The sequence below is a fragment of the Panthera pardus genome, unplaced genomic scaffold, assembly GCF_024362965.1.
Source record: "Panthera pardus isolate Hobbes unplaced genomic scaffold, ASM2436296v1 HiC_scaffold_8, whole genome shotgun sequence".
NCBI classification, from domain to species: domain Eukaryota; kingdom Metazoa; phylum Chordata; class Mammalia; order Carnivora; family Felidae; genus Panthera; species Panthera pardus.
The window spans coordinates 147364141-147378548 of NW_026527013.1; the positions used below are offsets into that span (position 1 = coordinate 147364141).

The window sequence follows — 14408 nt, forward strand, 5'->3', positions numbered from 1 at the left end:
GATTCTCTCTGAGGCTTGGCACACGTTCTTTAATGAGTCCTGATTGCCAGTGGCCCCATAAAGGCCTAGTTTGCATATAAAAAGGTTGGCAGGTCTGAGAGTAAGTTCATTAATAATAATTGGAGAGGCCCAGGGCTGGGCTGGGCCCATTTTCCTCTGGTGGTACTGCCGATTGACCCCAGTGTCCCTCCTAATTGAGATGTAAAATGGCAATTTTTCCTTAGGCAGCAAGGCATGAAGGGACCAAGGCCACCACACTGTCCCTTCCTCCCATCCCAGCTCCTCAGATCCTGACCTGCCTCATGCTGAGATCTCAGGTACAAAACCACCTCTTGCTCGTGGGAAGGTGCAGGGAAACCTCCCTGTTTCTCTGACCGTGTCTCCAGACCTGACTTCCCAGCACCTCCACGGCAGCCTGGGGCTCAGACAATCACCTCTGAGAGTCCTTAACCGGAAGAACCTGGCTGGGGAGCCACTGATCTCTGAATGCAAGGCTATCTTCTTCCTGCTAGTTTCAGAATCTTGCAAGGGCTCTAGTCATTGCTTGGCTTAACTGAAAGTGGGGATTAAAAGCTCCTCCTCCAAAGGGTTTTTGGTGGGGAGGTGTTCCATGAACTACCACATATAAAGTGCCTGACACAGGGAGAGCAAACATTCCACAAATGTTTGTTCTTTCCTCATCTACTGCCTGACCAGCTCAGGTCGCACCTTGTCCCTCATCTACTCCCTTTTCCTACCTCACTTCCAAAGGATCCATCTCCCCTGCTACTACCTCTGTGTGCTTTTCCATAAACACCCCATCAGCTCCCACTGTCCAGCTCTTCCCACCCCTTATGAGCTTCAGAGCCTGACAACTCCAACAGCTCTAAGTGCCCCAAACACAGGGGGACAGGTACAGAGGCCCCGGGTCCACCCACTGCTCTCTAACAGCAGTTCCCTCTTCCGGAAGGTGACATCCGATAGCTGCATGTTCCATATGCTCTGTGATGGGACCTCTGCCCACCAATTACGTGGCCTTGGACAAGTCCCCCTCAAACCCTCTGGGTCTCCTCAGCCACGGAATAGAGAAGCTGGTTTGGATCCAATGAATTTTATGGTCCTAGTTCTATTATTAGCCCAATAGATGAACTATGACATGTCATTTTATAGCCTTGCTGAAGCTCAGTTTTCCCATCTCTAGGCTGGGATAACAATGCCTGCTCAACCAGGTGGAAGTGTGGTATTCAAAGTATCGAACAGCGGAATGAACACTGGAGGGGCTGGAGGGGGAGCCTTCTGGAAGTGGCCATTTACCTAATTAGTAGGGAAGTATTTTAATATTTTAATAACTGGCGCATTGCAACCTGGTACAGTCATACAGGCGGTGTGGCTCTGGTAGGCATTGTGTGATGCTGTTATGATTCTAGTCAACACGGTACAAGGGATTCAAGGATTCAATCCAGTGCACGTTTCGCCACCTCCATTACCTTCCACGCGCTTTCCTGTTTGCTGTCTTGTTTCACAGCCAACACATACGATCACGGCCACATTCATGGTAAAAGAAGCAAGGACACCCATGACCTCATTCAGTTCCCACAATGACAAGGAACAAAATATTTTCACCAGATCATCTTACTGATTTTTGTCCCCAGATGATTATCTAGCCCCCATACAGAATTCCTCAAAAACATAGTATTTTTCTTCTTCTTCTTCTTCTTCTTCTTCTTCTTCTTCTTCTTCTTCTTCTTTTTTCAAGGAAGAGATTTCTCTGAACTATAAATGGAAAGGGCGAGCTCTTGGAGGTGGAGAGCACCTGCATTTAACAAGATTATTTGGAGACAAATGCATACATTCAAGAACCAGATTCTCCTGGAGGCTGTTTTGCTTGTGGCTACATTCTGCAGTTGTAAGAACAGGGCTGAGAGTGGCCGTGGCGTGAAGTGAAAGAAAATCTTCAGTGTCTTGGCTTTTAGGAGGTGGCTCCAGGTCGACTGTCCAGCCCCACGCACGTTTTGGTTTTCAGGGAAATGCACACGGAAGTAAAGATAGCAATGCTAATGGCAGGGAGCAGGAACATCAAGCCAAAGTATGAAAGCACAAAGATGCCTTTCTATCTACCATGTCCAGCATGTCAGTGGCTGCTTTATACAGAGGTTTCATTGCATATTTAAATAATTGAACAAGGACATAAAGCACGCTGCTGAGCTGAGAGAGAAAAGAAAGACTGCCCTTAGGGCTGGTGCTGCCTGGGGAGGCAGGTGGTAGGCTTGTGGATTTACAGCCCCCCGTGTGTGTACAAGATGAGGGCTCTAATTCTCCTAGTTGTTACGGCAAGATTGGGGAAATGTGAAGCTCTGGGGGGAGTGCAGGGCAGGGGCAGCTAAGGAATAAGTGATTTGCGGGGCACCACTCGCCACAACTGTCGCCTCAGCCCCCATCAATTCCAAAGAAGCCAGCCCTAGCCCCAGCCAACCCCCCAAATTTACACTCACCTTCTCAGACCCATGATGCCCAATACAAAAATGTAACGCGCCATATATTTTCTTGCTGTTCCCCAAGTTTATAATGCCATTAGCGTGATCTACGATGGGCTGGTTTATGGAGAGAGCAAAGTAATAATACAGAAAGGAAATACCCATAACCTCAAGGGGGGTGGTGGGGCAGACGAGATTGATGGAAAGTGCAATTGTCTGGAGAAACGGCAACCCAGTAATGGAATACCTGGGGTGGGGGTGGTGCATGGATTGGAAGCAAGTTCTTTAGCTGGCTTTGGCTTTGTTTTCTCAAAGGAAGGTGAAGGGCATGGCAAGGATGGTTTTGATCCCTTGGGTTGGGCCCCAGGAATGGCTCCTCTTGCCAGAATCACCTACAAGATAGATGGCCCAATTTCTCTCCAGAGTCCAACAGCAGGTAAATGCCCTTGGCCTGCCCTGTCTCAGGGGTTTATTTCAGCACGAGGGGCAAACAGCAGTCCAGGGGCTAGGACCGTCCTCACCCTGCCAACACTTCGGTCTTGGAGAGGACTGACAATTGGGTTCAGCAGATTTTTACAATACCCATCTGTCCACAGCTTCATGTTCGGGGTGTCGGTAGGGGATGTTAGGAGAACCTTACGAGCACTGCTTCAGAAATCAGACAGAATTCATTTTGCCTCTTCTGATCTTACACCTGCTCTCTGGAGTAAATGCTGGTTGAACTTCAAGAAGAGGGAGGGCCTACAGGAACTTTCTCTCTGAGCCTGTGCACCGTGGGCCTTCCTAGCAAAGCCCATCTGGTCTGGCTCCTAGGGAACAGCTTCAGCTGCAGCTGACTTTGCATTCCAGTTTAGATGAGAAATAACAGTACAATAGTCTATGGAGGATAAATTCTTGTCAGTGGATTTGTTTTTCCGTGGAAGTTCACCTTTGTTTCCTATGGATCACTGTTATTAAGTGTGTGGGCCTGACGGGGGTTCGGGGGAGGCTATGGCAGAGCCTGGGGATTCCAGAACCACTCAGGGACCAGAGGCCCTTCCTGCCTAGTAGACATGGGGTCACGGCCAGGTTAATGGCTGCCCTTGGGAAAGGCCATTCCATTGGGAAGCAAGAAGTCTGTCCCGACTTTGGGAGAAGGGCTGAGCACAGGAAGACTCACCCTACTTCTGCTTTCCTTGACTTCCTGTCTCTTTTCTTTTTGGTATGTAGGATCTGGCAGTTGATCTAAAGACCCAGCCTTGTTATCCCAATGCCATCATTAGTTGAAACAAAATCATTCCTTGTAACCGGAATATAGTTACTGTAAACAACATACGTTTATTGGGCATTCTGTTTCTAATAATTGTAATTATGCTAGAATACTTGCCATTAATATAATAACAACAATGACAGACCAGTTCTCTGTTCCAGACCAATAACTTCACCTGAATGCACTCTTTGTTCAGGGGGAAAAAAAGAGGTAATTCAACATCCCTGGTGACAGTCAACAAAGCCAGTGTTGAAACTGGAAGACGCATGGATGAAAGCCCTCCTGGGGATAAAAGATGGTGCTGGAGAGCCGAAGAGCCACCTGGCAGTCTCCCTCTTGGCTAACAAAAAGGCCCTGTCTGTGTCCCCATACTCAAAGGTTGAAAGGAAATGAAAACCCAGGGACTTCCAGAAGAATCTCTGGGCCTGGGCCTCACTCTCATCCTGTGGGGATGGGTCTGGGCCTGGATGTCCCCTGAGGCTGAGGGGGAGTCCCCTGGTAGGTACAACAAGGAGACCACAGCCTGGACTTAACTTCATCCTGTAAGACCACTTCTTAGGCATGGACTCCTCCTTGGTGCTTTCCGGCTTATTTCCACTTACAATTAAAGAACCTAAAATATCATGTAGACCAATGGTCCCATTTTACTAATCTCTTAATGTAGACTACAGGTCTCTAACACACCTCGAAACCTCTCACAATGCCCTGCATATGGGAAATGCTCAGGAACTGGGTAATGTAGGACAAACGTTGACCCGCAGCGAAGCTTCAGGTACCATGCTATGAATAAGCTCTTCCCCTGGCAGGGAGAGGGGACACTTGTGTCTGGAAGCTTCTATAACATCACCTTTCAAATGTGTAATTTTCTTTGTTACCTCTTATTCTTGCTATAGCTCTTCCCAGGGACGAAAACATAGAAAACAAAACAACGACATAAAAAAAAAAAAAATCACCTTATTTCCATTAGAAGCCAGGGGCTTTCCTTTTAAGCTCTGAGCACAATGACCTCCTTCCACTGACCCAAATAGCTGTATCAGTCAATAGTCCACAAATATTTATCACTTCTTTTCCCTTCGGTACATTTCCCAGGATGCTGCTGCTACAACGCCCATCGTGAAGTGGTCAACTCCAGCTTCTCCACTACATTATACTCAAAACGGCCCTCATATTGAGGTGGGTAGAAGGCAGCCTCCAAACTTGGACCAGAAACACGGCCTTAGAGCTTCCTTTTCTTAGGATAAAGAAACATCCAAAAGAGGGGGCCTCTGGCTGCAGTGGTCTGCCAGGCTCACCATAACACAGCTTGGGTGAAACGGAGAGTGTCTGAGGGTGGCTGTGGTAGGTTACTTTATCACCACGCTCCATTGGCCATGCTCCTTCAGGCCTTTTCCTTTCTTAGGGGCTCTGGAACCACATCCTATGAGGTGCTGTGACTCTCTGGCAGGCTTCGCAGCCCCAGAGGTAGATGGGGGGTTGTGCCTGGCTGGCAATCTGGGTGCTTAAAGACAGCGTTCTTCTGTAGGGATCTCTGAACTGCCCTGGGAAACATGGTGGGCTCTTGTTTAATTCTCTTCTAGGTCTTTTTTCCTCCTTCTGAGCGGCAGATGCAAGCTGCTTTTATGTATTTAAAGACAGAAACTTGGGACAAGAGGAGCACACAAGAAAGAAAAAGCAGAAATTTGAAAACCTCCTTCAAGGTAATTAAATGATTAGGCGTCTTTGAAATCCACCAGATCGCTCAATTGTTTCTGCTTTCATCTATTTTATCCTTGGGCCTCTCCCCACATGAAACCTCTGCCAGATACACCGGTCCGGGAAGCCGGAGAGATGCTGCAAACCTCTTTGTTTCTGTTCCCATCAAGTCATTTGTAGGTTCCCGAACAAAGTAAGAGATTTCTTCCTGTGCCCTCAGCCCCTGGTCTTGGTGGGCGAAGCAGACCTTCTTCTCCTGACTGCATGCCCCAAGATAAAGGCTCAGGGTTGAGGAAACTGTATAGCCTTTTATCAGGGTCTTCATGTCAGTGGTGCGCCCCTCGGCTGTCAAACCCATGTCTGTCCTACGAGCTTTAGATCCATTTTCTCTTAAAGAACAGAACTGACACATACACATTAGCTTCACGTTCCTTTTGAAAGCCAACATGTATTCTCTTTCCTCCTTCTCCCCATAAAAGGGCAATCTAAGTGTGGGTCTCTTCTCAAGTATGATCCAGAGTAGCCATTGCTAGCCAGAGACAGACCCCATCATCGAGGGAGAGAGATTTATGTTCGGAGACTGCCACAGCCTCTTCTTTCTCTTCTTTGTTCCTCTCTTGTTTCTTTCTTGTTTGCTCTTCGTGTCTTCCCTCTCAACTGGGATCATCCCCTCCCCCTGACAACCTCACCATTCCTTGCCTTTACCTCTAAAATGAATTGGTCTGTTCACTCTCTACCTGTAGAACTCCTGCTCAGTCATCAGGGCCTGGGAAAATAGGATTTGGAGCTCGGATTTTCTCAATGCCAGGCAGAGTCCAGTCATTTTCCCTTTAGCAGAGCCCCGTGCCACAGGTGTTGATAGTAGACCATACATCATCCTGACCTGTCAGTCTCAGAGACAAGACAGCTTCCCTCCTGCCATTAAAGGTTTGGCCAAACCCCTGGGGGTAGAAGTCTGGGACAAGGGCACCGGGATGAGCCTCTGTGCTCACCATTCCCCTCCTGTACCCTAAACAGCTTTTATGCTTCCTGTCCCAGGACAATGCTCTCAAAGCCGTGGGGTTTGCCACATGGTCATAGCACATGTGTGGGTATGCGAAGGGGGCTGGAAGGTACACCCAAGGCTGGAGAAGGGGGTGAAGATGTTGGAAACTGTCCGAGTCCAGTGTTGGCTGAGAGAGCATGGGCCAGGCTGGCAGCTCTACATTGAGTGGGGTCTAACCAACACTGTATATACATAAATATCTTTCTAGTCTAAATAACAACATTCTAAGGCAATCACTCTGTTCGGTCCTACTGGCCTGAAAGTTGGAGTCACACAAGCACCATAATGGTTGGACAATAGCAGGACTTCTCCAAAGTAATTTTACACCCATTATCTTTAAGGTGCTTGCCCACAAACTTACAGCCTAAGAAAGGCAACGGCAGAGGCATAGAGTGTTTCTATTAGAGTGATGAATAATGTTCAAGGATGAGGATAAAGATTAGGAGAGAATAAAAACACAGCTTCTTCACCATGAAGCCAACTTTAGTGATGCCCAAATGGGACTGTGCAGCAGAATCACCAAGTACTGAGCCGACCCCCAGACTTTCTCGTCCGGTTGGTCTGGGGTGGAGTGCTTGACTCTGAGTTTCCAACAAATTCACAGGTGATGCTGATGCCACTAGTTTGGGCATCACACTTTGAGAACCACCACTCTGGTTGGTAAGTTGACCATTCTTTCTTTCTTGTTTCTCTCTCCCTTTGACCCAACTTGTCCTATTTGATCTCAGATATGCTCTGTGGACGGTGCTCCGAGGGACAGCCAAGGAGTCTATAGAGAGTCTTGCTGTGGACTTACAATTATTTCAATCACATACACACATCTGTCTAGAACTGTTCTAGAACTCACCTGGCATGTGGAGGGTCTTCATGGTTGGAGTGACCTGGAATGTACCTTTGCCTGTAGCTCAGCCTCCAGGACTGACTCAGAGCCCACCGGCCCCAGCACAGAGCTTTGCTTGTTTCCTGCTTTCATGAAGTGGTCCCTTAAGAGGTGCGGTTGGGGCAGAAGCAGGTGTCCCGTGGGATTTGCCTGTTTTCTCTTCTTAAGGGAAGGCCTGCCCTCTGTGCCCCATGCTCAGAGCAAGCAGCACTCACCACTCTAGCTGCCAGGACCTACCTCAGGCAGCTTCACTCGGCCTTCCTGGAAGGAACAAGTCTTGGGGTCATGGGTACAGACGTGCCGGTATTTACACCAGTGGCAGCGGTATGGGCTCTCAACACAGGACAGGCACCTGGGCACAGAGGAGGAAGAGGCACAAATCACAGAACCTGGGTGAGCCCAAAGCAGAGGGCCTACGATTCCTGGGTCTAGTAAAATATCTTTTAATACTAAGAGAAATCACCTTCAAACCCTCATGAAGGGCAAATCTGATACAAATCTGACCTTTTTGCACCAACTTCTCAGGATGCCCAGAATTTGTGGCCTCCCCCCACCCCCAACTCAGGTGGTTGAAAACCTTAATCCTTAAGGGCCTAATCAACCACTCTCCATCTCCACGGGATGCTGACCTCTTCTGTTGAATTGGGGGGCAACGAGGTCTGAAGTAGGGGGTTTCATTCAGAGGGCCCATATAAGTTAGTGAAAAGAAAGAAACTGACTTTTAATTCAAATTGACTCTAGGGTCTCACTGTCAGGGACTCACATGGTCCCACCTGGGCAGAGGAAGGTCCTGAGGCTTCCCTCTCAGTGCAGTGGGTCCCTGTACAGTTAGCGACCCCGCTTCTACACTTCACCCCCAAGACACAAAGACAACTTAGAAGAACTCCTTTCTGCCTAAAAACCCAGCATGGTTCCCATCTTCCAGAGGGCGAAACCCAAATGCTTTGCCATGCAGTCTAAGCCCCTCAGGATGTCCAGGTCCACTGTCTCCACATGTATTTGGCATTTCTGCCACGAACAGGCTATGCTCTCCCCACGCTGTCCTCCTACCTGGAGTACCGCTTTCCCTTCGTTCACCTGGCCATCTCCTCTTCCTTCTTTGACCAACAGAGAGTTGGTCACACTGGGCCCTTTTCCCATTAATCACTTTGTTTATGTCTCTGGGGCAGTACTGGCCTTGTTGTACCATATTTTACTTATTCACTGTCCAGTTCATTCACTAGTCCACAAGGCCAGGACTCTGGGAAGCAGAGACTGAGTCTTTGAGTCTTATTAATTGTTGATCCTTCCTGTCTAATGAGTGACACATTGCCCTGCACAAAGTAGATGCTTAAAATTACTTTGTGGACTGCATGGGAACTTCACACATGATTTCATCTGTCTACACTCTGCTTTCCTAGAGGGGCAAAAGGGGAGCGAGGGATCAGGCCACCAAGTGGTAAAGCCACGGGCAGCTCCATGACAAGAAGCGGGAAGAGAATTCTGGCATTGAGGCAACTTGTTTTTGGCTGGGAGGCCTGACTGCCTCTTATTGGGAGCCCCATAGAGAGCCAAGCTCTGGATTCACAGCTGCCATAACCAGATAGGTAGACCAACATTCCATCGGCCTAAAGTCCCAAAATGTCTTGGGTTATGTTAACTAGCTTGTCCTACAGGGAGAGGAAAACAGGATAGCATTTTAAAACAAGCAGGGCTTTATGGTTTTCAAACTGTGCTCTATGGAACCCTGGGGGTTCCATGCAGCTTCTTTGGAGACGAGGAGATGTATGGGATTCCAAGACAGAGGGGTTCCAGAAGCCCTCAACCCTCAACCAGAGTAGCTCCTACTTTCATCTGCCTTGAATATTGGGCTTCTAATTCTGGTTGGAGAAAGGTTTCTATGATAAAACAAAAAGAAGGCTTGTACTTTCTCAGTCTGGTCCAACTCCATCATTTTACAGAGGAAATAATAATAAAATAACAGCAAAAACATGAGCAGCGCCTGGACAGTGGCTCTAACTGCTGTGCTTGTAATGGCTCTTCTAGTCTTCACAGGTGTCTTGTGGGCCAAGCTGGGTTGATGTGCAGGGGCAGCAACCAGGGGTGTCCCAGCCAACCACAGCTCTGCCTGGAAGTGCCCTTGCCATGTCACAGGTGGAATATGTGGGTGACAGTCCTGGAAGGAGGACTATTATTTCCCCACTGACAGAGGACACTGGGACACAGAATGGTTTAAGTTTCCGGCTGGTCTGACTCGAGAGCCCGAGACTCTGTCCTCTGTGCCTTCCCTTGGGAAATGGACTATTCAGTCAAACACAGGGCCAGGGCCAGGGCTAGAGCCGGAGTAAGACTTCCCAGGCCAGAGCCCGCCAGCATGGACCTTTCTGCCCTGCTCTGACTCTCCACAGCCTGAGTCCTGACCCAGCAGCCCTCAGGGCACTGGGGAGAGCTGAGCATTCAGGGTTTTGTTGGACCACCTGCCCTGGCCTGGACATACGTGGGGGCTTCTCTCCCTCCTGGCACCCCTCCTCTCACCCAGGGTGCTAGCTGCTCTGTTGTTCAGGTGAGGGACGCCCTCCTCCTCAACAGATGGTGGGAACTGAATCAGGTGAGGCAGAGTGATGCCAGAGATGTATAGGTCAGGGATTTGGAGATCCCCACCCTACAAGTTCTTACTCTCCTCATTCCAGCTCTGCTTTTCCTATTAACCCTGTGGGTGCCACGGAAGGGGTCTGTTTCATCCTCCTCCTTATAGGGCTTCTTGCAAACAGTGCCAGCATCTTCTATCGCTGGATGATCACGGACCCCAGGAACAGGGAGTTGAGTGAGGCTGGGAGGCACTTACGAATTGTGGACGCTGCAGTTGTAGAAGACAAAGCTGGTGCTGGCAAAGGTCATGCCCGTCTCCTTCGACTTGAGCTGCAGCTGGACGACATGGTGGTCCCCTGGGGGGCAGAGCCAACCACGAGGTCAGGGAAAAGGCCAGGATCCCATGTGAGGGTCCTACTGAGAGTGATGTGCACTGGGAAAGGGGTGCCGCTCCCCTAACAGGACTCTGATTCAGGGGGGCCCAGTCCCAGGACAGCCCTGAGAACATCTGCAGAGGGTGCTTCTGGTCTATTCTTCCTTCCACACTGTGTTCCCGGCACCCACCCCTCATCTGCTCACCAGCTCTCATGTGCACATACCCTGACAGGCTTGCATGCACGGTGTCCACGCCAGACTCACAGAATTATAAACATACACATTGATTAGCCACCAGGACAAACATGTAGACGCTTTGGAATATTGCCACAAGCCACGCAAGAGATTTTGCATGTATGTGCATGTATGTGCACACACGACTTCCTTCCCCATCTCGGTAAGGAGACACCCTGGTCTTACACCCCCTCCTCTGGTGGGCTCAGGGCTCCGTTCAGGCGGGTGTCCCTGGAACCCTCAGCTGGCGCCAGGGAGGAGCTGGAAGCCCATGTTTAATTCACAGCCCTGACCCCAGGCCCCCACTTCCAGCCTTGTTCTGTGCCTTCCCCGAGAGCCTCATTCATCAATCAGCTCGGAACAAATGTGACAAGCCCAAATGGGAGGGCCAACATGGAATCAATCTGCCCAGGCTGGGCCTGTCCCTCACCGGCGTTGGGCCTCTGTCCACCCCTGTTCCTCCCAGTGCAGCTGGCCATGAACGTGCAGCTCTGGGAAGGCAGGGCAGGGTGGGGATGGGAGGCAGTGGTTCGAGATCAGTGACCCAGCAGTTCAGGCAGGGGACAGAGCCATAGGAGCCCTGACATAGGCACCCCCCCGCCCCATGCTCCTGACCAGCTGCCCCTCCCGCATTGCCCCTCCACACCACCCTCTCCTGCTCCAGGACAATCTCTAAACTCAGCTGGCACATTCTGATGCTGTGGCCTTGCCTCTCTCCGTGCACTCTGCAGCTGCTCCTACCTAGGATGAGGCCGACTCTGGGATGCTCACCTGGTTTCAACAGTCATTTCTGAGAGCAGCAAAAAGACACTTCATCCTCCTGTTCTGTATCATACCCACCAAAGCACCCCCTTCCTCTGACTCTCCCCTGCCAGTGGGCTTCCTCCGCGCCGCCCCCCCCCCCCCCCCCCACGCCTGTCTTGAGTTCTCATCAGGCCAGGAGGAAAGACATGCCACCCAGCTTTGCCTCTGGGGAACACTCACCATTCTCTGTGATTATTCGGGGCACCTCCTTGGCTGCTGGGGAGTAGCACTGGATCTGATTGCCTACCACCAGCCCATCCATCTCTGACAGGTCCTCAAAGGTGCAGTTGACTCCAGCTGACAGCTCCGGGACATTGTATGTCTCTAGGACCAGCTGCGAACAGCCCCGGCAAGGGGAGAGAGAGGAAGAGAGTGAAGTGGGGCACGGAAGGGTATGTAATAAAAGGAGAAGGAGGGATAGCAAGAGAGATCAGAGAGAAAGAAAAGAGAGAAAACTGGAGGTGATATTAACATAAAGAAAGCCGCGATTGATCACAAGACCAGAGGTGGTGGGAGGTAAAGAGACAGACACAGAGGAGACTTCGTTACATATGAATGGATTTGGCCCAGCAAATGGGAGGCCTTAGGGGATTTGTTTGTAGAAAGAAAGGCGGGCAGGACTGAGGTACTGCTGGCCAAGCTCCTCTTCCATCATTCCCTGTTTTGGAAAAACGGCAAACCAACCGCCAAGTGCCCAGTGCATGAACATGGGCGATATCCTGCCCCTTTCTTCCTCTGCACATGAATCCTTCCCATCTTGCAGACAAAGATATAGTTCTCATCATCCTCCCTCTCTTGGTCACCCATTCAATCATTTCTGCTGTCACACTTTCCCCCATCTTTCCATCCATTATGCAGAGGGCCTTGCCCCATTATTCCTGTGCGTGTCCCCCTCTTCCATCTCCAGGGACACATTCTTTAAGGGTGCTCTCGAGCAGCTTTGTTGGTCAGGCTTGGCCCAGTTCTTAAGGACATTGGGGGCTTTGGTGGGGAGAGGGTTCTCCCATGACCCTGGACCCGGATCCCACTGCCCTTACCAGGACATTGTACTGGGACACAGAGATGTTGCTGGGATGGACAGTCAGCCGGACACACTGCTTCATCTCAGAGGCAAACCTGCGGGGCTCTCTGGACCTCTCACAGCGCTCCTTCCGGGTGCACCTGGGAGGGACGAACAATGAGTGACTTAGGAGAAGGCCACTTGCTCCAGTGAGGGGCTGGCACGGAGGTCAGGCACTGCCAGTGGCTCCCAGGACATGTTCAAACTCGATGTGTCCAGAACTGCCCTCTTTGCCTCCTTCCTCCAGCCTGTTCCTCCCCCACCGTGCCTGAATGTGAAAAAGATGGTTATTCTAATCACTTGTTGCCAAATGCAGAAACTTGGGGGTCACCCTAAAGACCCCTCACCTACTCCTCATTAACATAAAGAGCTGCAAAGTCCTGCTATTCTACCTCCCCATCCATCCTCAGCCCTGTAACTCTCCTCCCCTCTTAGGCAAACTGAGACTTATTCTCACCCGATATACAAAATACTCTTTCCGATTTCCTTGCCTTGTGCTGGCCACTTCTCTCTGGACCACCTTCTTCCCACACTTCCCCTGTCCAGCTTCTACCTACCCTCCAGATGTGGTTCAACCATTGTGCATCTGCAATCTCTCCTTGCTACCACCTGAGGCAGAGTTCAGAGCATTTGGGGGTTTCCTATAGTCTAGAAAGTCTTTGATTATATTATAATTATTGGGTTAAGTGCAGCCTCTCCTACCAGGCGTGAGCTCAAAAGAAGAAATGATGCCTGACTTATTTTGGAATCCCCTGTATACCTCATGTCCAGCAGCCAGAGGACAAATGTAGGTGGGTGGGAGGGAGGGAAGGAAGGATCAAAAGAACAGAGTGTAGCAGTTCAAAGCATGCTTTGGAGCCAGACCGCCTTGGAGGGGAATCCCAGCTCCCTGGCCCAGGGTTACCGTTAGAGAAGGTTTGCTATTATTGCTTAGCGTCCTGTGTTGTTCAAAGTACACTGCGTCACGGGTAGACTACATCCAGGGTGATCTGGGATCTTACAGTCTTCACTGATGGAGCTTGTGAAACATGCACATAAGAATCATGTACCTTCACCCAAATGTGCACACCACACATGGGGGAAGGTGCTTAAACTCTCCGCCAGGGCCAGGGCATCCTTGCCTTACAGTGGGAGTTCACCGCATGGAGGTATCTGAGCTTTGGGGAACAGGCTTTTAATGCAGATCCGATAAGCCATGTGAATGTGGACCTTTGCTAAGCGGCCGTGATCTGGAAGCTGAGGACTCCTGATTCTGCTGCGGGGTAAGGGAAAGCAGGGTCCTTAGAGGGACAAGCTGAGGTAAGCTGGGGCAGCAGGGAGATCGCGCCTGAGTCATCAGGAAGAATGCCACAGGGAAGGAAGACAGCTTTGGCTTCTGTGGGAGGGACGGCCTAACAGTGGCGAGTCTGGGGGGAGAATTTAGCAAACGAAGAAGTCACTGAAGGCACGGACTAAAGGAAGAAGGGGAGACGCAGGGACAAAAATGATGAGTGCAGAGTAAATTGGACATGTAACGTGAAAGTGAAAAACAATTTTAAGTAATACAATCATGGCTACTAGTCACTGAGTGTTTCTTGGGCTCCCTGGTAAGAGGCTTGCGGTTTACGTCAAAGTCTCCCAACAATGCGCAAGGCAGGTACCATTTAAAAACCCATTTTATAGACCAGGAAACTGCAGGAAGGGTAGGTAATTTGCCCGAGGTCACCAGCTCAACAGAGAGAGCCAGTATTTGAATACAGATGAACCCTGGAGCCTCTGCCGTGCTGTACCTACCTGAAGCTTCGAGACTGAGGAGGGAAGGACAGACCCCCTCTTGCTGCAGACGAAACCCATTTCCCTGCCATCTTGATGTTCGATTCATGTTGCTTAAGGCAATTTCAAAATTTCCCTTCAAGCTTTGTCTCTAAGCTAATCACTGTTTTTTTTTTCTTCTTGCCTGCCACTGGGAAGCACTTTGAATATTATTGCAACTTGTGAATTCTCCAGGATCCTTCTAGGAAACCCAAGAGTGAAGGGTCAGACATGAATGTGGTCACCTCCCTGGCACT

The 14408-nt window shown here is 50.1% G+C and overlaps 1 protein-coding gene across 1 annotated transcript in view; it reads right to left on the reverse strand.

Annotated features, from left to right (window-relative positions):
* Nucleotides 1-14408, reverse strand: part of PLXNA4 (plexin A4) — a 362709-nt gene that overhangs the window by 79760 nt on the left and 268541 nt on the right. Inside the window, exons 5-8 of the mRNA XM_019452774.2 lie at nt 12338-12461; nt 11481-11634; nt 10144-10243; nt 7557-7671 (exon numbers count right to left, since the gene is read on the reverse strand). Coding sequence (XP_019308319.1) covers nt 7557-7671; nt 10144-10243; nt 11481-11634; nt 12338-12461 — 493 coding nt within the window. The remainder of the gene's footprint in view (nt 1-7556; nt 7672-10143; nt 10244-11480; nt 11635-12337; nt 12462-14408) is intronic.